At 38.1% G+C, this 25326-nt stretch overlaps 3 protein-coding genes and 1 long non-coding RNA gene across 7 annotated transcripts; 1 reads left to right on the plus strand and 3 right to left on the minus strand.

Annotated features, from left to right (window-relative positions):
- Window positions 1-4314: 4314 nt before the first annotated feature.
- Window positions 4315-8973, minus strand: aire (autoimmune regulator). The gene is made up of 13 exons (XM_028021598.1): window positions 8666-8973; window positions 8297-8471; window positions 8048-8188; window positions 7875-7940; window positions 7657-7794; window positions 7345-7472; window positions 7130-7251; window positions 6967-7036; window positions 6626-6760; window positions 6413-6531; window positions 5272-5350; window positions 5079-5177; window positions 4315-4780 (listed from the first exon to the last, which is right to left on the minus strand). Exons 1-13 carry the CDS (start codon window positions 8810-8812, stop codon window positions 4697-4699), a joined length of 1503 nt encoding a protein of 500 aa, XP_027877399.1. The 5' UTR covers window positions 8813-8973; the 3' UTR covers window positions 4315-4696.
- A 72-nt stretch (window positions 8974-9045) lies between these two features.
- On the plus strand, window positions 9046-21427 carry LOC114147063 (uncharacterized). Of its 2 annotated transcripts, none has more exons than XR_003596016.1 (4): window positions 9046-9184; window positions 19809-19951; window positions 20058-20136; window positions 21319-21427. It is a non-coding gene; the product is annotated as an uncharacterized LOC114147063 (long non-coding RNA). The 2 variants fall into 2 exon arrangements; XR_003596015.1 differs by lacking the exon at window positions 9046-9184 and adding an exon at window positions 12529-12641.
- Window positions 10994-17920, minus strand: rab6bb (RAB6B, member RAS oncogene family b). The gene is made up of 8 exons (XM_028021597.1): window positions 17680-17920; window positions 14360-14418; window positions 13896-13949; window positions 13370-13475; window positions 13153-13264; window positions 12931-13024; window positions 12538-12604; window positions 10994-12109 (listed from the first exon to the last, which is right to left on the minus strand). The coding sequence occupies exons 1-8, from the start codon at window positions 17747-17749 to the stop codon at window positions 12045-12047; spliced, it is 627 nt and encodes a 208-aa protein (XP_027877398.1). The 5' UTR covers window positions 17750-17920; the 3' UTR covers window positions 10994-12044.
- Window positions 18406-25156, minus strand: espnlb (espin like b). Of its 3 annotated transcripts, XM_028021595.1 has the most exons (6): window positions 23069-25156; window positions 22886-22950; window positions 22513-22645; window positions 21993-22111; window positions 21325-21516; window positions 18406-20629 (listed from the first exon to the last, which is right to left on the minus strand). In XM_028021595.1, exons 2-6 carry the CDS (start codon window positions 22898-22900, stop codon window positions 19043-19045), a joined length of 2046 nt encoding a protein of 681 aa, XP_027877396.1. In that variant the 5' UTR covers window positions 22901-22950; window positions 23069-25156; the 3' UTR covers window positions 18406-19042. The 3 variants fall into 3 exon arrangements, with proteins under 3 accessions (XP_027877396.1, XP_027877395.1, XP_027877397.1); XM_028021594.1 differs by having other exon boundaries at window positions 22886-25156; XM_028021596.1 differs by having other exon boundaries at window positions 21340-21516; window positions 22886-25154.
- Between the last annotated feature and the right edge of the window lie 170 nt (window positions 25157-25326).

Consider the following 25326-nt stretch of genomic DNA (forward strand, 5'->3'; position numbering starts at 1 on the left):
TGTTACCTATCACTTTAAATTAGGAAGATGTTTGTTGAACTAAATAATTTACATAGTTTGGGGGAAGACAGAAAAAGCAGTTATACTGTGAAAAGTGGAACATTTGCATGAAGAAGAAAAAAGTGCATTGACAGAGTGGAAAACGTCTGTAACGAGACTGGCATTGAGTGTGTTTATGGACTGTTGACAAAGTTTTTCACACCCAAGTAAACACAATGTTCTGATCAACTTCAGTGAGTTCTGAAAGAAAAGTAAGATCTCAGACCTTACTGACTTCGGACCGCTCTTATATAACCCAGGAATGTTGGCATCGGACCATCTCACTAAATCAAGCAGTGGAGCAAAGGTTCAGAAAAAACAACAACATTCATTTCAATCCCACAGGCATCCAGCGAAGTCTTACAGTGCTTCTAAAGTTTACGTAAACAAGCATTTTCTAAATCATGGCAACACAGAATTTATTTGTGTTAAAAACAAATTTCAAAGATGGAATTATCTGAAAATCATAGAAGCCTCCTTAAGAACAACAAGTCAGCTTTTGTCTCATTTCTGGTTGAATGAACATCTTCACTATTCAGACCTTTACAACTCATTTTGATGCAAGTAAGGAAAATGGTACATGCTCTGCATGTTCAAGTACTCCATACATTCAAGCATTATGGGTCGTTTGCCTTCACACACATATTTAAACTTGAGTAGCATCACATTCTTAGTATGATGCAACCTATACAACTATTACAGCCTCAAAACTATATGAGGTATCTTTACACCTGTCTTTCACACCTGTTCACCTGTCTTTCTCCTTTTGAATAACGGCTGAATGTCACACCTTATGCTCCAACGAAACACAAAGTTATGCATTACTAGTTAAAACGTCCTAGACTCTCTGATCGACAAAAAAAAGTAAAGTATATATTTAAGAAAAATCTTCAGAAGTGTTGAAGGTTTCTCCCCTGAATGAATGTCCCTAGTTTAAAGGTTGGGATTTTCAAAAAAAAAAAAAAAAAGATTCTTCTCACAATAGAGATTAAAGATTCATCATTAGCTTGTTTGACACATAAATTCTCTCAGTGTCTCAAACTTCTGGCATTTCCTGCTTTGTAGCTTCACACCAACAGTGCTGTGGGACCCTCACAGACTACTTCCTGTCCTCAACAATACTATTGACAAAGCGTGAAAGCACCTTTGCCAGTAAGTCATGTAGTATATTTCAATAATTGAGACAAGACCAGCCCCTTCCTCAATTCTGGGAGCGGTCCTTTAAAAAAAACTTGGAGGGAGTTGAGACAAAATGACTAAAAGATGCCCGAAACAGGGGAAGTTCACCTTTTATATATATATTTTTAGCAATTTCCGGTTTTGTGGAAAACACCATAGTGACAGGATGTATGTTTAAGGAACATGGCCCTGTGACTTCAAACTGACTGACAAAGGAACAAAACACTGTAGATATCTGCCTTACTGTTATTCTTAGGGGTTTCACAGCTTCTCGCTTACTGTCCAAACATATAAACTCTGAGAAATGTGGGCACATACTTTTAAAACAGTTTACATCTTGTCACCACTGATGAATCGATAAGATAAAATGTAGGTCAGGTCAAGAGGAGGAGCTCTCCAACTGTTAAAATGGTGAGAAACATTAGTGAGGGAAAAATGACTGCTGACTCATAACTCAGTTAGCCTTTGTTCCTCATTAGACATCATGAATGAATGCAATGGAAATAGTTTGACTGGAGAGTAGAGATTATGCAACAAAGGTGATGATCCACAATCTAGACTACAATGCAGTATTATTCAGCACATATCATTTATATAAGATCCAGTTAAAGGATATAGTTTTATGCCATAAGAAAAATAAGGGATGTTTCTCCTTTTGAGAGACATTAATGTAATTTTTATTATGAAGCTACAATTAATATCAACAAATTGTTGTGAGCCATTAACCCCTCATAAATCATCATCATCATCACTGGCTAGTAACCAAGCCCATCCTTTCACAGTAAAACATTGCTGTAGTCAGTTGCTGACATACTGACATTTTCTCCAATTCATTGCATGAGATAAAAGCTTTTACTAAGATCTAAGTCTCAGATCAGAAGTCCAAGTCTACTGGAGTAGGAGTCTTACTTGAATCTCATCTCAGGCTCGAACTTTGTTAACCAGTTCATTAGTTCAACATTAAGAACATTTGTGTTTTAGTTATCACTCCCTCTGAGGTCAACAGTTCATTCCAGAGCCCATGGAGAGGTTACGACAAGGTGTTCAATCAGCTTCAATGAGGACAAACAAAACACAAACAAGAGGAACAGGGGATGACTGCAAAGATATGAGTTCACTTCTGGGTGAATGTGGGTCTAGTGTAGAAATGCATCATTTGATTAGAATGACTTAACAGGTGCTATCTGTAGTTAGCTCATTCACAACACACAAGGACTTATTTGTCAAACAACAATGCACTGAAATGAACAAAACTGAGACAGAAAACAAAGATAACTGAAGTATAACAACTGAGCTCACCTAAAATAAATCCCTTAAGCTTCCTCACTTCAGCCATTTCTGGGGCTTTTTACATGCAGGTCTGTTTCCTTTGTTCTGAAAAAATCTGGGTAATTCCCACTTTACTTCACTATCAACACAAACATTGTTTGTCAGAGGAAATACTTCCTCTTATAATACAGCAATGCTTGCTTGACAGTGTTGGCACAGTGAAATCCAGCAGATGGTGCTTTGTTGTATTTGTCAGATGGGAGCCACCTTGCGGTGTGAAACTATTTGGTCTTTTTTGCTTAAATAAAGAAAGCAGTTTTTGTGTGTTATATTAGTTTGTATAATAAGCATGTGTTTCCGACTTAAATTAACTTGGTTACAGTATTTGATTTGCGTGAATGGATAAACAATCTGAAGACTGAAAAAGTGCTTTATCACATGAATCAATCTGAAGTTACTTTGCATAAAATTTATGTTATGAAAAGCTAGTTTGCTACCCTCTTTGTATTTGTGTGATGCTGGCTTTCCCACGAAAGCCATAGTTTCAGAAGATGCTGCATGAGCAATTTGATATAAATGTGCTGACAAACAAATAAATCTGCACATGTGTAAAGGCGCAGCACCAAGCATATTAATCATCCTCTGTTTTGAGCCTGAAGGTACTGGGAGCCATGGAAACCAAATACCAAGAGGAGAAAAATCTTTGTGCTTCTTGTCCAAGTTTCATCCCACTGGCGGTCATAATAAACCTCACGAATCGCATGACAATAACAACATTCCTCATCTATGTGATATAGTCCAGCAGGAATTCCTGTTAAACAGAGGAATTTCTCAGGGCAAATGCTTCACTGGATTAAAAACATCTGGTGTACCGTGCAAATCCGAAACAGGAATAATGTTAAAAACCTTGGAGGTTTTTATTGTTTTTCTTGTTCCATCGATGTATGTGATAAGTGTCGGTCTGGGTTTAGTGGTTTGTGCAGAACTACCTGATAGTGTTGAGAGTAGAGATTTTGTTGTCAGGATGTCAGCAGACTGAAAGAACTTGTAGCATTTAGGGATATTTTAGGTAGCAACAGCAAACAGAAAACAAACATAAAAGCTTTTATAAAATTCTGACTGCGGTAGTTACACTTGCGGTTCAAAGTCTATTGCCAGTATGGCTGTGTGAGTTTTGACCGTACTGCATTGATACTAGAGAGAAACCTTGGAAGCACTTGTTAATATTTGCTAGGTTGAAGCTTGGGTCAGAGAGAACCAACATGTACCAAAAAGCGTCTGTTTCTTTCAAACATTTCTGAAATAACTTTATCACATTGAATGTGTTTTGTTTAGTTTTTTTCTCTAGTAAAAAAAATATTTTCTGACAACTACAAATACTGTACATATTTCAACAAAAATTTGATTTTTTTTTTTACATCTTCTCAATCAAAGCCACAATCTTCAGATTTGATGAAACCAAACTTTAATATTTTATTCTTGCAACATGCTGTGTGTAAAGAAAAACTGAAACTGCATCATCTTGAACACACTATCCCTCGATGGCAATATAATACCATGAGAATTATTTTCTTCAGCAGGGATGGGGAAAGCTGGCCCTGTTTGGGTGGGAACATAGATGGTGCTACATACAGGTCTATCCTAGAGATTGGGGGGTTAGAGGTTATAAAAAACTTTCAGCAGCACAAGAACCTTAAAAATATAGACAGAAATACAGTGTTTTAGATCAAAGCACTTTAATGTGTTTAAATGGCATAGTCAAAACCCCAAAATAAATCAAACTGGGACTCTGGAAAACTTTGAAAACTTATTTTCAAAGGTCTTCTCCATCCAGTTGGAGTGTCTGATCTGAGACACTTTGCAAATATTTTACTTCCACTATACAATTCTGCAATACTCAATCATACCGAATCCTTCTAAAATGCATTCAGGTTTGTGGTCAGATGACAAAAATTTGTTAAAGTTCAAAGTTTTTCCAAAGGTCATATAATAAAAGATTATTGGCACAAGTACAGAAAACACACAGAGAAAAGTGGGAGGAAAAAAATGATAAAGCAATTTAAAATTAAACTGCTATCATAAAACATTTATTTCCAAATTAAAGTGGGAGAGAGGCTGTAACTTATGAGTGATTATGCTGTTTGAATTCAATTACCCGGGGGTCAATTTGTCATTCCTGTTTTTATAACCTGGAGTGCATAATTGTTTTTCACTTGTAGCATCCCTGAGAGTCTGGAAAAGGCCTGGAGATGTTGTGGAAGGCCCACTGCAACAGGCCGTCAATTGAGTTCTGCTGCCATAGAAAGAGCAGAAGAAAAAGAAAGATGAGATGTTGCGAGCACATATCCTTTTGTCATTTCAAAATGCAAAATGATGTGTTCTTCAAGATTAACTGAACTGAACGGCAAATGTAGCCAGTTAATACCCGAGTCTAACATTCATCCCCAGTCAATTCAGCTGTTATGTAAATAATAAATCATTACTAAAGTTCAAGTCAAATCAGAATATACTTAAAGTACAGCAGAAATAAAGCATCAATCAGAGAAGATAATGACTTCATTTTTGCATCATTTGATATGTACCACCCTTACATCTTCCAAGATGGAGTCCAGTTCGTCCTTATTGACGACTGGTTCAGAGAAGGAAGTGCTCTGATCTTGACTGAATGAGTTCTGGACTGAAGGTGCAAGCTAAACACAAACCAGAAAGAGTACAATGATTACAATGCAGCATGTGCAGGCGTTTCTTCTCCTTTGTTTCTGTTGTAAAGGTCTGTAGACACACCTGCATGCCTCTGGGCTCGGTTTCTTTCTCTGCAGAGCTGCCCCATGGTCTAGAACAGGACAAGCAGACAGATCTTCCCCTTTGAAGCACAAACACATCGCAAGTGACTCAGACTGAAGAGTATCAGGTTTCCTTCGATCAATGTGTAATTTGAGCATTGCAGACAGGCAGCTTCAAACTGTTCTAAATCACCAAGCTAAACACAGTTCCAAAATTATTACACATTTTAGTACATCAAGGTCTATGTAAAACTGGTTCGGATGATTTGATTGATGTTCATTTTAAAACCAAGGCCAATATCAAGAAGGTAGTGCAACAAAAGTATAGGACATCTATCTTTCATTTATAATTAACATCATTTTCTGAAAGTGCTGACCCTGAGTTACTTCTGCAAAAAGCCATTCGTAATCCATTAGCCAGCACTTGGGAATTGACTCTACAAACACACTCTTAATGCAATACTGGTATGGCTGATCAATACTAGCCTGACAGAGAGGGAGCTAAAAGAAATTTGCTCTGCACAGTACCGATTAATGGTTCTGAAAAATTAGGGACACGATCCCATTATGGGGCACGAAACACCAAATAAGGGATCTGAACATGTGATCAGGAATCAAAAGAACATTTAGATATTATTGCTATCAGTGTATTTTGGCTTGAGTTATAAGAAGAAACAAACTATGGTTGCTATACATCACCCTATGGTATTATCTCATACTGAAAATATAAATTAATCCAAACATTTATTGGGAGACATTTATACAAAAGGCCCTTGTGTTATTACATTGTTTTAAATAAAATCTTGGGTGCCACACTGATTGGCCCCTACAATCATTTCTTAAAGAAGCATTTTTGAAACATATTTACCTTCAGTGCACAAACATGTCTACAAACCTTCAATTAATTATCTAAGATGTCCTGTTTTCCTTTATAATTCAATAACATATGATACAGACCTATGTTTTTGTTGTTCCATATTTAAAGCAACTGGTTACACTGGATTTAACTTAATGGTATTAAAGTAAAGTTTTGCAACATGGCAAAATAAGAAGAAGTTCAAGGCTCTGTACATCATAATAACTTTTGTATTTTTAATTCAACATATTTCTCATGTCACTGATAAAAAAAGTGGTTGTCTTACTTGGAAAAGTGGCAATGTGCATGAAAATGCTTTAAACACTGAAGGCAGTGAGTCAGATCTCCCCCAAGGTGACAAACACCACACACCTCCCTCAGGGCGACCATCTCTCCGCCTGAGCACTGGACACACAGTTCACATTTATAACAAGCAAGAAGCAGCAGAAAGGGTAAAGAAGATCCAAAGATGGAGGAAAGATGAAGTAAAGCGCCTCACCTGGTTTTTGCCATTCGATGCTTTGATAGAGGCTGTGACACTCGTGACGGAGGATGATAAAGTGGGGTAGAAAGAGTTGTCTAAGATGGAGTTAGTGTTGTTTATGCTGGTTTGCTGAGGCTGAGTGGGGAGAACCTGAATTGAAGAACAGAGCATCGCCTTTAAGTAAAGCACTAGATTAAAGTGGATACTTACACACTGACAGAATCGTGATTTTGGAATATTTTAAATATAATCATCGGCGATAATGAAAAATAGTCCCTTATTTATATAAAGTCTACCCATATTCTTTTCAGACAGTGTTAAATGTTATATTACAATGAAAGGCTTTATATACACACCTGGACAAGCTGTAGAGCATTTTCTTGTTTCACTCTAAGCCCATAGCACCACTCACACTGCCAAGAGCCACTGTTAATCACAAAATGCATTTTACTTTTAAAAGACTTTAATCAAATGTCTATTATCTAAAAGCTTCTCACATTTACCTCTGTAACTGTTTACCTCGGTATGGAAGTGAGTGGGGGGTTGAGGCAGGTCAGATGAAAGGCTCGAGGACAGCCGTCACAGCAAATCAACTCCCCTCCATCCTTACACAGCGCACACTCATCATCATTAGAGTGTATCTATACACACCAACAAACACACACAGCTGAGATCAGATGAGAAATAAAACAGCACCGTTCATTTAAGCACCACTGACGACATTGATGGCTTACTATTATTGGGTTTGCCTCCCCCTGGTGGGTAAACCTGGCACTCGCAGATTTGGACTTTTCGTGGGACTTCTCTGCTAAACTGTACGAGTGAAAACCTTCAGCACCTTTGATGCACTTTCTGACGGAGCCTGTTTCAAGACAATACTGTTTGCCTCAAATATCTTCTCATGTAGACAGAAAAAAACAGCACATCTTGCTACCAATTTCTCACATAAAAAAAAAACATGTGACCAAATGGTAAGGTCTCCCAATGCTATTAAGCAGTTTAATCAAAGTTTAAAAAGTAACAATGTCAGTTTTTCAAAGTCTTACCATCCAGTGCAGTACGCTCCTGTTTGATTTGTGTGTTTTCTTTTTTGTCCTGGCTGAAAGGAAGATCTGAAGAGGAGGAAGATGAAGAAGAGGAAAGGGCTACGCCTCTCTGAACAGAGGAAGATACCACCTGCAGAGCTGTAGCAGAATTCTGATATATTTCTAACATGAAATAAAAGCAATGCAGGTTCATTTTAGTCAATAATATATTGTATTACTGTTTCCAGATGGTAGTTGCAGTGCTCGCGCTTCACTCTTCACTCTGTACAACTTGACTTTACTCACTGGTACAAGAGTAGAAAATCTAAGTTACGGTAAGCTAAATTTGTCAATAAACTTACTGGAAAAATGCTGTTGGATTAAAAACTGATTTGGAAGAAAGTAAGACGACCTGTTCCATCGCTTGTCTTAGCATGATACTCTGAATGCTGAACATTTGCTCCCTTGTCTTCATGGCTCCTCTTCTTGCTGTGAGAAGCTTTAACTCCTCCATAAGATTTGTTTTCAGCTTTGGACCGCGGAGCATCCGGTCCTAAACGAACAGAATCAGCAGAATGAATGAATCGGTTAAAGTCAAATGAGGTCAAGACAAGACTTTTATAAGAAGGAAATGCTTTCAAGGAAATTGGACTTCACAGACTGGTATTCAGGTTAGCGAGAAGTGCCTTTAGCTTGGGGTAGCTGTCCATGTTGTAGTCCTTGGATAGGTTGCTCCAGAAAGCCTGGAGAGTTGATCTGCTCTGCTCCAACAGCCACGAAAGGAGGGAGTACATGGCTTTGTGAATCCCCTCGCTCCCTTCCTTCTTAAGAGTATCCTAGAGAAAACAAAATGCTCTAGTGTGTGGGTTTCAAAACACTGCATGACAGATGTACAGATTAATGTGACGGACAGAGCTGTCCCGTGAAAATCTAAAGCAAACAACTGAATGTAGTTATCCACAAACATAGATAGGTTTTTAAAGAATTTCACCTCTAAATAAAAGTTTGGACATACATTCCTGTTGCTTACCTGCAGCTGTTGTTCTGTGATTATGTTTTTGTCTGCCAAGCCATACACAATAGGAAAAGGGTCATCCACCGCCATCGCTATGTCAGTACGCAACTCGCGCAGCAGAGAGCGAAGGTTGGCGTCCCTAAACACCTCCACTCTGGACATGATCTGCTTCAAGTGAAAACGAGAACTTCAATGAGGAGCCGACCAGGCCGGAGATTGTACATTCACCCCTCTGGAAGAGGCGTGTCCTATTCAAGGGGTGACATTTTGACAGGTGCGCCATTCAAGAACACCAGGAAATATTATGCATTGTAGACTATTTTCCATTTTCCTGTAAAAGTATGTTTCATTTCTGTTTTAGATACACATTTATTTGTCACGGTTGAAATAAAATTGACATCCTTATGAGACTACAGACCTGGTGTACCAGAAGAAGACCAGTCCTCAGACCGCTGAGGAGTTTTATTTGTCCACCAACGACACCAACAACCTTCATCCAGGGGAATACCTGTCCTCTTACACCAGGAGAGCACGGTGAGGCAGCACGCTGTTTTACAATGACAGTTTTCCTCCTAAAAGGTTCTTTCCATCTCAACTTCCCCTCCACTATCAGGTTTGCAGACTCTGAGTCACCACAGAGAGCTCAGCATTAGCGTCATAATTATCACTTTCCAGTGAACTGGAAACAGCAAATCAAAACTGTAAACAATTAGCAGATGGATTACATGACCGGTTGGCTGCTATGCTCATGGTCCAGCTGTTGCTCATCATTTAGGAGCTGGAGAGTACTTTATTTTTTCTCAAACAAGACAAAAAATGCCTGTTGTAGATTTGTTTATGTTGATATGTGGGGTGAGGAACATTAAGTTCAGTAGGTGATAGAGTAAAGCCTAATCTTTGTGTATCACAGTAATTTGTTTATTTAATATAACTTTCTAATGTTCACCTTGGTGATTTTTTAAAGGGTTGTAACAGGTTTCCTTTATTGTCTGAGATAAGTTATTTTGAATCATATCCATCCAAAAGTGAAGCTGCCTGTGGATTCTTTTTTTTTTTTTGAAGTGGAAAAAAATATTTAAAAATATCTTAAATGAATTCCTATGTGTCACAAAATACCTACTACTTTTCAGCAAGATTACAATTGCAAAAGTTGGACATTCTCTGATTGTGTTGGATACAATGTCATTGTACTGGAGTATTGGACTGTTTTAGATGGATAAAGCTAGAAAGCATTTTTTAAAAACCCATTGAAATGTTTTTGGGTTTTTTTTTGTAATGTGAAATTACAACAAATTGACCAGAATTTGGTTGAATTCAATTCAATTTAACTGCATTGGACTAAATCAAATTACAGTTTACTTGAAGGAATATAAATTGAGTTGAATGAGTATAACTGAAATGAACTGTGTCAAGATGCATTGTTCTAGATTTCAACTGAATGAAATGAAGTCAAAATGCAAGAATTTGTACCAAAATTAGTTGAGCTGAGGTGCATTGAAAAAAATAAACCAAACTAAGCTGAATTTCATTGGAATGCATGAAACTGACATGAATCCAGTTGCATTTAATAGCTGTTCTTTGTTGAACTGAACTTACCAGATATGAGTTGAAACATGAAAATAAGACTATTAGATTAATTGGTTATTTTTAATTTCCTTTAGCTCTGAGTGTGGGGTTGCATAGTTTTGTGTTCTGTATGACCCTATGATGGATTAGTTTGTTCTGTGGTTTGACCTCATGACATCACCTGCGTCTCTGCAAGAATAAGCAGGTATAGACAATGGATGTACTGAACTGAACTAATATACAACTGAACTGAGTTTAACATAAGAGGATATATTAAAATTCCAATGAACTGAGGTGAATAGAACTGAATTGCATTGAATTGAGTTGAACTGTATTAAAGTAAGTTGAAATTATTTCAATTAAACTTGAAAGTAACTGAATTTGTAAACTAAAAGAGTAGTGAAAAGTATATTTAAGTATAATCTCTCACCAAAGCACAAAATTTGAGGATTTCTTGTTCTTTCAATAATACAAGCTCTTGCCTTCCAGTAGAAGGAACAGAAACTCAAAAACTAAATAGAAGTGTTTTAAATACTTTTTTTTTTTAACCGTCACCGTCAAAATGTTGAATCAACATTTTAAATAGTATGCTGAGGCCTGGAAGGTGTGCAATAACTTTGGTGTTCTGTTCGGTTTTAGTTTATTTCTTTATATAGTCAGTGACAAATTTCTCCTATGGGACAATAAAGTATATTCTATTCTATTCCATTTGACAAAATATATTCTAAAAATGTAAATAATAAAAAGGAAATACACCATTTTGTAACCAGGTGAATGTAGATGGTTAGAAGAGTGAAGCCCTTTAATCTGTAATTTATTAATCATTAAACATTATTACATTATTCATACTGGTGAACAAGGACCACTTCTACAGAGGGACGTTCACAACATACATATTACATTATTATATACAGTGCAGTGCATTACAGTGGATTGTTATATGGGTATTACCGGGATGGGAGGACGGGGAGACTGACAGGAGAGAGGCAGAGGGAGGAAAAGAGGAAAGGCGAAGGGTAATTTGGTGGGACAGGGGGTTGTAACAGTAAGCTGTCTGTATTATTAGCTCTTTTTTATTATCTTTTTCTTACCGCAGTACAGTTTGTTCTATAAAAGAGAAAGAGAGAGCAAAAGAGAGTGTGAAAGAGTGAGATAGATAGAGAGAGAGAAAGAGAGAGAGAGAAAGAGTGCCACATTTTCACAGCTACTGTTAGGTGAACCTACTGGTTGTTTGACCCTTGTGGGGAATATCAAATGAGAGATGTTTTGTCATGAGATGCTATAGAGAGATGCTATAAAACATTCTAAGATGTTCTGGCTCCTTCCAGAGCACAGAGACCTTGGAGGGCAGGTCAAAGGTCAAAGAACAGATCAGCGTGCATGCGTGCTGCAGACATTCAGACGTGTTCGGCCATCAAAAGAAACAGCCGGCCCTCCGACATTTTCCCCTTCCGTGTTTAGGCATCATTTTTGGTGCTTTCCCTTTTTATTTATAAAAAATACAAAACATAACAGCGAAAAGAACTCTGTTGGTCGCCCATTTTTCTCTATTTTTTTTTCTTTTTCTTTTTCTTCCTACACTGTTTCTTCTTTAGTTGTTCCTCTTCAACGCAACATGTTTTTTTTTTCTCCTCCTCCAGTCTTACATATTGACAAAGTATACAATATCTTACAACTGAACAAGACTGAAAGATAACATTTGATTTGTCCAATCAGATACAAGGTCTGGCTCCTATATCCAATTAGAGAAGTCAACTGGAAGCTAGCCAGTATAAAGTAATACAACAAGCCTATGGTGTGAGGGGAGCCATCCAGAAACAGCTCTGCATTAACACGAACAGCCGCCCTCCGGGACGGTGGGCTCTGCTGGTTTGTCCAGCTTGATGTCAATCACTGGGAAGGTTCAGTTAAGAAAAGCACATTGGGACTTCTTACATCAGTGTCAGATCTATAATTCTTAGTGCATGTTCTTGTACAATAGGATGAAATGGTGAATAAACATAAATCAAACAGAGCATCTATTTTAAACTCTATTTCGTCAATTAATTGACATTATTCTAAAAGTGCCTCCTCCTCTCCCGCTGTCACTTTTCTGACAGCCACTATGTGGTGCCAAACCCCTGCATTTAAAACCTCTTCCTGGCTTTGTGCAATCCTTGCCTCTCAGGCATAAATCGTTTAATGGCGGATGCTTCTGTATAGACAGAAGGCTTGTCTGACTGTGTTTTTGCCAACAGCCACTAAAAGATTAAAAATAAGCTTGCCGGCTTCTCAGACGCTTGGCTCTCGAAAAGGCAGATCAGAAAAGCTGTAAAGGATACTGCCTTCGGGGTTTGCATCATCCAGACTTTCCATCCCAGGTAGGGCGGCCGCGACTCGACGAAACAGCTGGAAAGAGAAATAAAAATGTGAAAAAAAAGATATGGTAGGGGTTAATTTTGTTTGCTTGCTTATTTGCACTACTAGAAAAAAGGCCCCATGATTCAAATCCCAGCCTAGGATCTTTCTGCATAGAGTAAAAATGTAAATTTTAGCATTAGAAATAATATTGTTTACCATTCATATGTACATCTTAATAGATTTTGAGCTATCAGATATTGTTGCTATTTACCATCAATTACATCTATTTAAAGTGCTATAATTGTCTTTGCCTGTGAATTTGCTTTAAAGTTGAACCTTAAATGCGTTAAATATGGTGAAACCGCAAAGATCACCTGTTTGACATTGGAGCCTGTCTTGGCACTGGTCTCGATGAACATGACGTTCAACTCCTTGGCTCTCTGCTCTCCTTCCTCGATCGTGATTTGCCTGCGGGAAAATCCAGCCAGACTCGACATCTGAGGCTGACTCATTCAGTTCTGACACGTTGCTTTCAACAGCCTTTTTTTTTAAGCGGCAGTTAAATGTTGGAGTTGATTACAAAACAGAGTGTTTACCTCTTCTCCTCCAGATCTGTCTTGTTGCCCACGAGCATGATGATCACATCACTTCCTCTCTCCGTCCTGACGTCGTCGATCCATTTGCAGGTCTGCTGGAACGAATTTACGTCTGTGGAGATTAAAGCGTCAATTTAGAGTTAGTGTCTTGCTGTGACGTTAAATACCAGTGTGCAAAACACTTAGTTATTTAAAAAAGGGATCAACGTGGGCTCACTTGTAATGTCATAGACAACCACTGCCACTGTAGAGTCCCGAATGTAGCTGGGAATGAGGCTCCTGAAACGCTCCTGTCCAGCTGTGTCCCACAGCTGCAGCCTTACCTGAATGCGAACACACAAACACACGCACTCTCAGCAGCTGTTTGTACATAAACTGTTAAATTTCACACAAGCTAAACACAAGTAAAGGCTTTTTTTTCTGGGGGATAAGCCCATATCAGCTCGTGCAGGCTGGCAGGGGATAATATCCCGCGACAGAAATAGCATTTGCACAAGTTAAAGAAGATGATCCATGACTATGGCTTATTGCAAGGGGAAAAAATGTTCCAAAGCTCTTACTAGGAGAAATAACCTTCATATAATCATGTTAGAGCATAAAGAGAGCAGCGATTAAGCAAATCAAATCAAAGATTAGTCAAAACACAGCGGAAGCTAGGACATTCAATGACATTGGCATACTAAAACCCTAAAAGTGTAATATTTCTACATGCAAGTTTCAAAATGAATATCAGATTTTCCTACTGTCCGGTCTTCCAGGTACATGGTCTTAGAGAGGAAGTCAATTCCAATGGTTGCCTATGAGAAAAGACAGGGCGGAAAATTGAATTTTTACACAATTTACTGCTCTAAGCAAAGTAATTTTTATGTATCTACAGAAATAATCAACCAAGCAAACAAAAAAAATAGATTTTGCCAAAAAAACCCCTCATAGTGCTATGATACAATTTAGTACATTTAGTTTGGTTATTATTTAAAAAAAAAACCTTGAATGTATTATGACAAATCTATTGAGTCACTATGCCATTGTTTAATATGATTCATTAGTTCAGAGTTTACATTTTAATTCAATAACCCTTATTAGTGTTATTCCTGCGTAAACAAATTTCCAATCATCAATACTGAAGTGCACTTACTGACCAGATCTATACTGAATCAATACTTCCAAACACTTCCTAACACTTGTGTGTTTGAGCTCTGAGCCTCACCTGATATGTGTTGTCAAAACTGTCATACATGAATCTGGTGATGAGAGATGTTTTCCCCACTGAAACCAAAACACACAGAAGTTGGTATTGTTAGCTAAAACACTCAGTAAAATGTTTAATCAAACTATTTCTTCAAATGGAGTTGTTCTGTGAAAGGTGTGTCAGAAGCAGTACATCTAACATTTAAAATGGTTTCTCAGGAAAAAATTTCAAATAAGTGCGATTAACACACTTTGTCATCCTTTTCTTCCTTTCTCATCCTTGAACTTTATCCGCTCATTTAATGAGATCTATATCGCATGTGGGCAAAAAGAATGATTAAGTCCATCCAACTAGACCATGTTATGCATACCCTGTGCCATGGACACAGAGTATGCATGGCACTATAATGGCCTGCATGATATTCCATCAAAGTTGACATTTACCAATGTGAAATTGAAGATATTGAAGACATTGTGCAGCTCTGGAGGAGACTATGAGTAGATCAGAGTAAATTGCCTTAAATAATTGGCTGCCAAAGCAAGTATACATATAACATCATCCAGATAGGTAGGAGTTCGAATATGGGCCACACAAATTATCCTATGGCAGACAGCCCTCCTGGTGGTCGGCTACCTCCTACCCCTCTTTATTTCAACAAATGCACTTTATTTGCCCCTCATAGCATGCTGATATTTTAGTTCATTATTCACTGCAGGTTTCGTATTCTATACTCCTCTAAATATGGCCACAGACTAACATAACTCCTGAAATTCTGCATTTGTTTCTTGTTTTATTTTTGCCATATGAATATTTTAAGTAGCCCCCATCTGGTCAGCGTTTTAAGAACTTTCTGGAAGTACCCAATTGCCTGAGATCCTTTGTCTTCTTTCTGAAAAAAATCATGTACACAGCAACCCAACCTACAAAGCGATAAAATGACAAATGCAAATGGTCAATATTCTAACAATGAAGAAAAACATTAAGCGAGGCAAACTGTTTGACTTCTGCAATTTTCTCCAACACACCTGAATTAAATGGCTCATCAGCATTTTAGTGCTGCAGAGGCCTGGTAAGAAGCCATTCATTTGATTCAGGTGTGTTGGAGAAAGGAGGCACCTACGGGTTACGAGCATGGTAGAACTCAAGGACTGAACTTGGGCATCTCTGCTTTAAGAAAATTAATAAAACTAACAAAAAAATCTACTTGAAAATTAGAAAAAAAATATAAACGGTATACAAATAAACAAGCCTCTTAAAAATCCTTTAACGGAGACGTAGAATAAACACAATTACATGCTACATTGAAAATTTTACTTTGCATAAATCTGACAGCAAAGTGATTGCTAATTTCAAGGCTTAGCACTCTTTAAACAAAAGTTGATTTGGGCATTCAGCCTTACTTACTGCATCCTTGCACCACCGGGCCAAAACACTGTCTCAAGGCTAATGGAAATTACATTTCAAATTGACCTCTTCTTCGGCATTTGAACAAATCATACTTATAGTGACTTAACACTCCTATCATCTAATTGTTTCTGAGACAGCATTTTATAAAAGACTCAGGGGAGGAAACAAAATTAGGCCTGCATGATATCAGGAAAATGTGACTGAAATGTTATTGCTGACAGTTATAACAACAATATTGATCAGAAGTAGCCTACATTTTTCTTACTGCTCTCTGGGTGTTGAAAGTCTATCTGAGTGGCCAAACACATAGGAAAGCAAAGTTTTGATGCACAACAAATAGCAAATATTGCATCCAAATTGTGCTTGGCATCTTACTTCTTCTTTTTTTAACTGATATTGCAATGATGATATTGCTATTTGGTATGGTGCTGCTCCACCAGAATATGTCACATGAACTCTATGTTGCCAAACAGATGAAAGTCAAGTCAAGTGTTGATGTAATCAGGGTTTCTGTAACATTTTAACAATTGGCTTACCGGATTTCCGTTGGACTGCAGTGTTTTATTATGGAGATCGAATAAAGGAACGCTTTGTATTGAACCTGTCTATATAACTAAATTCTAGGAGTATGATTTCTGGATGTGAACTAGATCTCTTTTTTTTTGTAACATGTCCTGAGATTACATTCGTTGTGAAGTGGCATTATATAAATCAGACAAGTGAACTGAAATGATCTAATCTCAATTAAGAAATTAAGAAACATAAGTAAATGGACCAAAGTGGGCCTTGTGTTCTCCATGCTCATTTACATCAATCCACAGGAAGATTTTATGTCACATCTGCACATGAGTGTGGATGGAAAGCATATATGTCCAGCAGGCCTCCTTAACACTCCAGCCTTGAAGCCTTATTGAAGCGATAGACCACACCAGGCCTGTCTTCAGCACCATGGACAGCAAACATTGCAGTACAGGCCACATAAACACACACTCACACAGATGCTTTTAGTGGACACACTCTCCCACAGAAATAAAAAAGACACACACACGTACAGGCACATACACACAGACATCACGGTGAAAATCACAGACTTACTGTCACATCAGAGCTGGTTATCCTTTCTTTATCATTTTTTTTTTATTTTTTATAGGATATCGACTTTTTTTTTTTGCTGCCACTTTTGGTGTTTAATATCTGACCACGTCTTCAGGCACTAAACCCTTATTGATTTTCTTCTTGTGAATTTATCCCATCGCATGAAACTTCTTACCCTAAACGAAAGGATTATTGATAACACAGTATAATCTTTCAGCCATGTCAAGCCTTTCTTGTTTTTCTGGGATAATTTATGGGATAGAGCAAGAGACTGCGTGCTTTGGAGATGCTACAGACATCGGCAGTCTAGGGTGTGTCTCGAACTGACACATGGGAGACTGTTTGTTATCCTATCTAAAAATACAGAAAACTAACCAGGGGGAGATATTTGAAATGTTTTCATGCGTAAGAATCATGTGGGATGTCAGGAAAAGGGAATGGAGATAAAAAGGGAAAAGATAAGGAAGATATTTCACGGTCACTGCAGCACATCAAAACATCCCCATTCATTTCGCCTGCTATGATACGAGTTAGGAGCATTTGCGACAATACACGTCCGCTCATTCACAATCATATTTCCTGATGTATAAGTTGAATTTACGCGTATGCGGCTTTTTTTCTTCTTCTTCTTCTTCTTTTTGTCTTCCGTTAATCAAATTATCCTGGTCCCACTGATGCTGCCAGCACCAACATCGGCATCACATACACCCAGGCCAACATCTTCTGAATTCAATTTAGCCTCTTTAGCATGTCAAAAAAAAATATGATTATATACGTATTCTTCGTCATGCACACACATGTTCGACGTCCAAACCTCTCACCGATCACTGACTCACCGCTTTGCTCTCCCAAAAACACGAGTTTAAATTTCCTCAGGGGATTCCCCAAATCTCCTCCGGCAGACATGGTGGCAGATAAAAAGCCTAACTTAGATTTTTTTTAAAATATGTATTTTATGTATATTGTTCTTCTTTATCGGCCTGTGTCTCTCTCTGGGCTATGGGTGCGCAGCAGGATCCTCCTCTCCTCACAGAATGGTGGGAATGCAGCTCGGCGTCGTCCTGTCAGTTTAGGTAGCGTGTGCGCCTGCGCGACCTCACCTCTTTCAAATCCCTCACCTTTCTGTTCGCATTCAGATATGATTTTCCTTCCTCGAGATGGAAAGGTAACGAACAGGCACGGTGAAAGTGAAACGTCATCGATAGACATTAAAAACCAGTTGACGTAATCGTATCCCCACATATACAGGATATAAGCTAATTGGCTCTGAATTCATTTATCAAGTTAAAATTAGGGCCTTGAAAATAAGAATCTTTAAGTAGACAGTAAACACGTTTTTGATTAAGACAACCTTTCTGTGCTAAAAATGTCGTTCTTTATTGGTCTTATATCTTAAATGCCGTGTTTTTATTTGTTATGATAATATAATTAGGGATATAATCTTACAGTTAACCTTGCATGAATTATGATTCTTTATGTAAGGATTCTTTTCCAGTTTTTATTTTCTTAAGGCATAAAAAAGGTGGGAAAACAAATTTTGTAAAAAATAAATAGATAAATTCTAGGTGATCAGTTGTATTTTTCTCCAAATACAAAGTTGTTATTTGGAAAATACATCACTAGTATTAATATTTAGGGGTTACATAATGTCACAATATTTCCTTTACCTGCAAGAGTCCTCTAAAGTAAAAGTAGGAAGTGGATATTCCTGAGTAGCTTTTTTGTTGGATTTGGATTTAAGAAATATTTATTAATAAATATATATTAACAAATATTTTTTGCACTTACAGTGGATGGCCAGTAGTTGATACTGCATTGTATGATTCACTGGTGTCCGCTTTTGTGGTCTGTGTGCATAAAAATTGACATGAAACACAAGAAAATGGCTTTAAGACAACTGTCCACTGTAGTGGCCGCTATATGCATGAAAGGGGTAATTGTGTTCAGCAAAACTGCAGTTGGAAACCTTGGACATCTGTAGACATTGGGTGTATAAAAATCTAAAATTCAAATGCATTTTCTCTATTTGCAGAATTGGTGAAGGTTCTTCAAAATACTGAAGTTTTTTGACAGTAACTTTTGTTTGCAATAACTGTTCATCAACAAAGCTTTCTCAGTGTTTTATTTAGGATCCATCTCTTTTTTAAAACAAGCTCTTCAATATCATTTTGTCCCCAAAAAACCCCATCAAATTTTAACTCAGTGTTCAAAGTCAAACAGTTCTGCCTCTTTCTCTTTCCAGAAAGCAAAACTGCGATCGATATATTTACATATATCTTCATTATTGAAACAGGAAAATTCTGTGTCACTGCCACTCTCATCTGGAGTTGCATTTTGGACTATAACCTTGGGTACAGGTTTAAAGTCTGGCACCAATGACGATGGGCAGCGACACGTTGTCGATTCACCAAAGAATTGAGTTTTGAGGTCTTCAAAGCCGTCGCTCCACTGCCGCCTCCTAGACTGAATTTCTTGGAGAACAGCCTTGTGGAAATCCCGCACCTTCTCCCAGGGGAAGACGCTGACATGGTCAAAAACCTCAAAGCAGAGGAGATGTCTCATCTTCCTCTCCTCAGCAGGCAGGTCTTGTTCTAAGATGTGGAAATAACCCAGCATGAAGAGGTCGAGGGTCAAGCTGTCGTGACTCATTGCGACTCCATCCATATCTGGCAGGAACTGCTCTGGGGAGTAGGTAACATGGGAGTTACATGGATTTTGTGAAACCAAATGAGATTTTGGAGTGTACTCCAGCTTATTCCTCCAGGAGTTTATGATTTTGTCCACGGCACCTCGTTGTTGGCAGAACCGGAACAGAGAGTGGGGGTTCTGTTTCAGCTGAGCTGTAGCCACTTTCCCTGATGCTGCAAGTTTTTCTTGTCTCTGTCTTGCTGCTCTCATTGAAATGGCATATGCAGACTTTTTCCAGTGACTCAGGAATAACACAACTATCCGCTCTTTCCTTAAGCTGGTGGTCTCCATCACAGCTCCACAAGTTTTAATGGCGCCATGACTAAGGTGTGTGTTCACATCATCACTGCTTCCTGCTGATGGTCCAATCCAATTCTTCCCCTTCAGCCGCTGTGCTCCATGTACAACCCCAGCAAAGGGGTAAATGCTTCCAATCTGACCCTCAAAGTTGGACCTAAGGTTTTTTACTGACACACCAGACTGCTGGATCTCCCTCTCCACCTTCTCTCTCTTTTCTCTATTGCAGCTGCTGCTCTCCAAGCAATGGCTGAAAGCAGATGTCATCCCAATATGGGGTATCCTACATCCACTGGATGTCCCCACAGGTGCAGACTCCTTTTCTTGGCTATTTTGCATCAATCTTGAGTCCAAATCAATTTCAGAGGCAATTATATTTTCCTGCAAACTCTTCATCCCTTCAACCATTCCTCCCACCAACCCCCACTCAGTTTCTTTTCTCTGAGTTTTAGTCAGATTGGCCACCAGCAGAGACATATTCTTGACAATCTCTGAGACACGATCACACCAGATGGGTAGAGTCAAGGGGATTTTTCCCCCAGAGTCCATTCTTTGTAGAATGTCCTTGTTGAGGGAAATATTGACAATAGGATCAGGTAAGATTGCCTTTAACTCCTCGGTTAGCCTGGTCAACTCTAATTCATAAGCCTGGCAACGTTTCTGCAGAGAAACAGACTCAATTTGCTGCTGCAAGTAAACCAGATCTTCCTCTTTTAGGAGTTCACCAAAGGGCCCTAAGATGGCGTTGTGAGTCTGGGAGTATTTCCAGGAATCCAGTGGCATGTAGCCATTCAACATATTCTGTAAAAAAATAAAAAAAAAAAAATAAAAAAGATAATTCACAATTCTGATGCATAATCTTTTTAAAACATAAAAGTTTAGCATTTTGCACAAAAGTACAGAAGATAATAATAGGGCTTAACATCTGATGACATACACTATGTTGACAAAAGTATTGGATCAAACATCCAAATCATTAAATACAGGTGTTATGCACACAGTTTTGTTAAAGAATGGGAGATCTGTGAATTTCAGCACAGCACTTGAAAGAAGCCACCATTGCAATAAGTCCACATGTGAAATTTCCTTCAAAGGGATCAGACGCAACAGCATTAACAGCAACTCATCCAAAAACTCAAACAATCACAGAGAAGGTTGATAAAGCACTTTATGTTCAGAGTTTATAGAGTTTTGCAATTTTTTGCAAGCTCGATAGTTTCAGACCTCCAAAGTATGTGTGGTCTTCCAAATAGTAATTTTTCTGTTGTTTCTCTCAACATTATCAAAACTGGACAGAAAACCATTAATATGTTTCACTCAAACTGTATATAAACATCACTTTCTCTGGGGCTGTTTGCATTAAAAAGTGTCTCATCTTTCGAGAATTGTCAAATTAAAAAGCATTTACCATTTTGGACTTTCAGATTATCTATTGTTTTCTTTCTAAAACAGTGTGCTCTGTCTTTTTTCCCCCACACAAAACAATGAAGGAGTACCTGTGCCTCCTCTACCTCTTCATCTTGCATCCTGACCTGGAGCTGCCGAACCATCACCTGCCGTTTCCATTCTGCTATGGGGCGTCCAGTTTCATCGTGGGTTGGCACCAGGGAGTCAATGTCAGCCAAGATCATGTTGACACTTGGTACCTCCTCCTGCACCTCCTCCTTTACCTCCTCACTGTCAAGCCACTATGGGTTTTCAATGACACAATAGTGATGCCACTGATGTCTGGATATTTAGCATTTATATTTATTTAGCATTTTAAGATACTATAAGCAGACAAAAAACAAGTACATATTTTTGACTAATATTTTTATGATACTGCGATGGACTGGCAACCTGTCCAGGGTCTACCCCGCCTCTCGCCTGTTGACGCTGGAGATAGGCACCAGCAACCCTTTTTTATTATAAGCACAGCAACATTTGTATTTTTGACAAACTGCAGTTTATCCATTTGATTCAATTTAATTTGCAGGCGCCTTTTAATCATTTAAAAATTTAAGAGATGACCATTGTTACTAAAAGCTTAAATTCCTGAACACCGTTTTTGTCTTTGTAATTATGTAATTGCGATTCTTCTGGCAAGAGGATATTTTTATTCAGGATGGTTTGAACTTTTAGGAGGGTGTAATGTTCACTTGGAAGACTGCACCACATGACTCACAGTTTGCCCGGTGAAGACTGCAGTTAAGCCGGCATGCTTCAGCGATTTAATAGGCTTCATCCGAGACATCGGCGTGAGGTCTCTCTCTGGAGGCCTCAGGTGATTGAAGGATGTCACCACTGTAAGCAAATACAACAAAGGTGAAAGGTCAAAATAAGCCTTAAAGACTGACTTAGAGCAATGTGTGACAATCTGTTTTTAAATATGTGAACAACATATTCAAAAAAGATATAATTTCAAACTTCTTTTCATTGTTGTATCAAAATCTGATTTGTTGAGTACATGGTAATAGTTGTCCTGTTGATAGATGCTCCCAGCAGAGCTGTGGATTTCTGTAACTTCTCCAGAGTTACTGTAGACCCCTTCTGTGTCTTTGATTAATGCTTACCTTTCCCAGCCTTGAGTGGGTAACCATTTATTGGTATGTTTGGACACATACTATACTCTTCCTCTTTTTTGTGCAGGTGAAATTTGTAGTTGTAATCTGGCAGAAGCTTAGACATATGTCTGGCTTCATTACCTGAGGAGGCCAGTTGAACCTGCTGGATGGACCCTGTAGTGTGTTTTTTCGAGGAGGCAGCAGGGGTCGGAGAGGTGGAGGTCACAGGAAGTGGGGTGGGGTGGCGAGGCAGGGGGAGAACCTCCTTCACTGGCTGCTGGGGAGACACACAGCAGGCATGAACAATGCTCTAAAGGACAGCTGAACCAATATGCAGTTTTTGTTTCAACATGTTCTGGTTCCAAAATATTCCTTTAATGCTACCTTACTTGAATTTTAATCTTCAACGCAACATAGCAGTTAGTGCCTACATCAAATACAACAATTTATCCTGTTCTTAAAGCATTTTATTTTCCTTCCTCTGAGGTGAATTTTATCTCAGATCAATGGTCACCTTATTGTTCTCCATTCTTCTTCTCCTATCTCACACTCTGGCAGATCCAAGAAGGAGCAGCCCCTCTGTTGAAAAGACAAAAGAGACCAATATAACAGGCAAATAAGGAAATGCTGCAGAAATGTGACACAGCTTCGCAACAATCAGCCAGAAGATAAATATTGTCTAATAGCAAACACACACTGAGTTAATGTAAAGACATAGACTGTAGTGCTTGAAACTGAGACAGGAAGTGGTGAAACTGGAGCCTGGACAGTGGATGCAGTAGCCCCCAGCAGAGTGCAGGAGAAAGCCTGTTGGAGCAATTGAGACACTGCTTTGAATACTGAATCCAAACATCTTATCTTTTTCAAGAAATGTTTTGATTTATTCACATATTGAACTGCATTATTCTGGCAGCTGTGTGTATTATAGTTTTAGTACTTCATGTAATTTAATTTAATTTCTTAGTGCAGGTTTTCTGTTTTACATAGATTAATAAAGCAGAATAATTAGAAAAACTACTTTACATTGAGTATATTTATCTTAAAGAAATCTCTTTAAATGGCAACTTAGGTAACTATTTTTAGAAATGTCTCACCTTTAATTGATCCAAAATTCAAAAAGATAAACAATGTTATAAACATTCCACTGATAATTATAAGCAAAACTCTACTCACACTTACAATTTGCTCCCCTGCAGCGTAATGAGGATGCCAACAGCACACAAAACTTAAACTAACAAAAGAAAAATTCAACTAAAAACACAAGAGAAGAAAACACACATGTCTCGCTCGTTGCCTTGTAGAAGCCAATAACCAATAAAGCCAGTGAGCAGCATCAACTGGATCCAAACCTCAGACAGGGGGGCCTTTTGAGTGTGCATAATTAAAGCAGTGGGATAGGATGACTGGGACCAGGAGGTATAGAAACGATCGCTCTGTGAATGTATGTGGGGGATAAAATGCTGCAGAGTACTGAACACACACCATCAGGTGTAAGTGTTCATGTGTAGAGGGTACATGATTAGTGCAGCATGCCCCTTAAAGGTGGTAGTGTGTCTTTCCCAACACTTGCAGTTGGTTTGTGTCGATTTGACGACCCCTACTGGCACTAGTCTGAGAATCACAAAGCTATGGGCACCATTTTGTGGGTCACAATAGTGATGAACTGAAGGACAGCAGCGCATCACAAGAAATTATGCATTGGATACAAATATTTGTTTTGTTAATATTTCTATCTGGCACATTTTCTAAGTAATGTTGAGTCAGATTTTGACTAAACAAAATAGATGTGTATTACAAAATCACCTCAAGTACCCAAAACTACCACAGTTCTTCTTAGGCCTTTGGAGGGTATTTTGTAACCATGCTGTCTAGCCTTATACTTTCCAGCACATCAAATCATATCATTAGCACTTGCTAATACACCATTGCAGGTGAGACAAACTAATATACCTAATATTATATGTGTAAAGTAAAATTGTTCTTTCTTACATTTTCTATTATAAAACAATACTAATCTTATGCCTGAATGATTCATAGGTCACCACATCATCTTAAAATTAAAAGATCTCAAAATGGTCAGATTTCAAAGAAATCAGCTGCAAGAATCTGCAAAAGTAAAATGTCCCATTGTACAATTTAAAAAGAGCCTCTAGTGTAACATTCACTACTAGATAACATTTTGAAGGGTTACAAGAAATACTTTGAACTTGGAAAGCAAAGGTTTAAAAATTAATAGATGGATGGAGAATTTTGCACAGTACTCATTAAACAATGACTCAGTTACAGAGTTTAGTTACTCTTATCCTTTTTTTCTCTCTTTCACTGCCATTATAATTCTTTTTTTTTCTATCACTTTAAACATTTTTTCTTTTAATAGATCCGACTTGCCAGCTGCTATAATTAAACTTATCCAAAAATGTGCTGCCACTGTCAAACAGCACAGTGTGTACATAGGACGTAGAGACAAACACAGGAAGAGAAATATGAGAGGCAACGGCCTCTGCCTCTGTCTGAGGCCTCTTTGTATCAAGCCCGGTTTTCTTACCTCTGTTAATGGGACTTTAGTGTTACTGTGTTGCAGCAGAGAACATGGTGATAATGCAATCAATAATAGAAATCCTGCACAGAGAAAGCCTCACAAAGGCTTAGCCCATGTGTCCACCTGGAAGAACAGCACATACCGTTATGCAACAGACATGAGAAGAGCCATTATCCATTAACAGGGTTCTGTCCACCCAAACACAATCATTTAGAGACGTTTAATGTTTACGACATTTTGTTTGACAACCTGAAAACAAAGAAAATTTTATATGTTTGTATTATATAAAAGTCACATTTTTTGGGACTAAGTGAAATACATTATATTGATTAATTACACTCAGACTGATCTTTTCAAGACTTTAGTTCTGTTAATTATAATGATTTTCTAATAAAAACACAGTCATATTAAAAATA

This window comes from Xiphophorus couchianus, chromosome 6, assembly GCF_001444195.1.
Source record: "Xiphophorus couchianus chromosome 6, X_couchianus-1.0, whole genome shotgun sequence".
Taxonomy (NCBI): Eukaryota; Metazoa; Chordata; class Actinopteri; order Cyprinodontiformes; family Poeciliidae; genus Xiphophorus; species Xiphophorus couchianus.

Bases quoted from the DNA above. Each gene is read 5' to 3' on its own strand.
- aire (XM_028021598.1), bottom strand. From the start codon at position 8,812: ATGTCCAGAGTGGAGGTGTTTAGGGACGCCAACCTTCGCTCTCTGCTG. The intron at 6,532-6,625 runs GTGAGGCGCTTT...CTGTGTGTCCAG, and splicing joins CATCGAATGGCAAAAACCAG to TGCTCAGGCGGAGAGATGGT. The intron at 4,781-5,078 runs GTAAGGGTGGTA...TTTCTATGGCAG, and splicing joins TGGACTCCATCTTGGAAGAT to CAGAACTCAATTGACGGCCT.
- rab6bb (XM_028021597.1), bottom strand. From the start codon at position 17,749: ATGTCTGCCGGAGGAGATTTGGGGAATCCCCTGAGGAAATTTAAACTC. The intron at 13,476-13,895 runs GTAGGAAAATCT...GTTCGCATTCAG, and splicing joins TGTACCTGGAAGACCGGACA to GTAAGGCTGCAGCTGTGGGA. The intron at 13,025-13,152 runs GTAAACACTCTG...ATTTTCCCGCAG, and splicing joins ACAGATCTGGAGGAGAAGAG to GCAAATCACGATCGAGGAAG.
- espnlb (XM_028021595.1), bottom strand. The intron at 22,112-22,512 runs GTAATGAAGCCA...ATTTGCTTACAG, and splicing joins GGTTCAACTGGCCTCCTCAG to TGGTGACATCCTTCAATCAC. The intron at 21,517-21,992 runs GTGAGTCATGTG...GAAAACCCATAG, and splicing joins CAGTCTTCACCGGGCAAACT to TGGCTTGACAGTGAGGAGGT.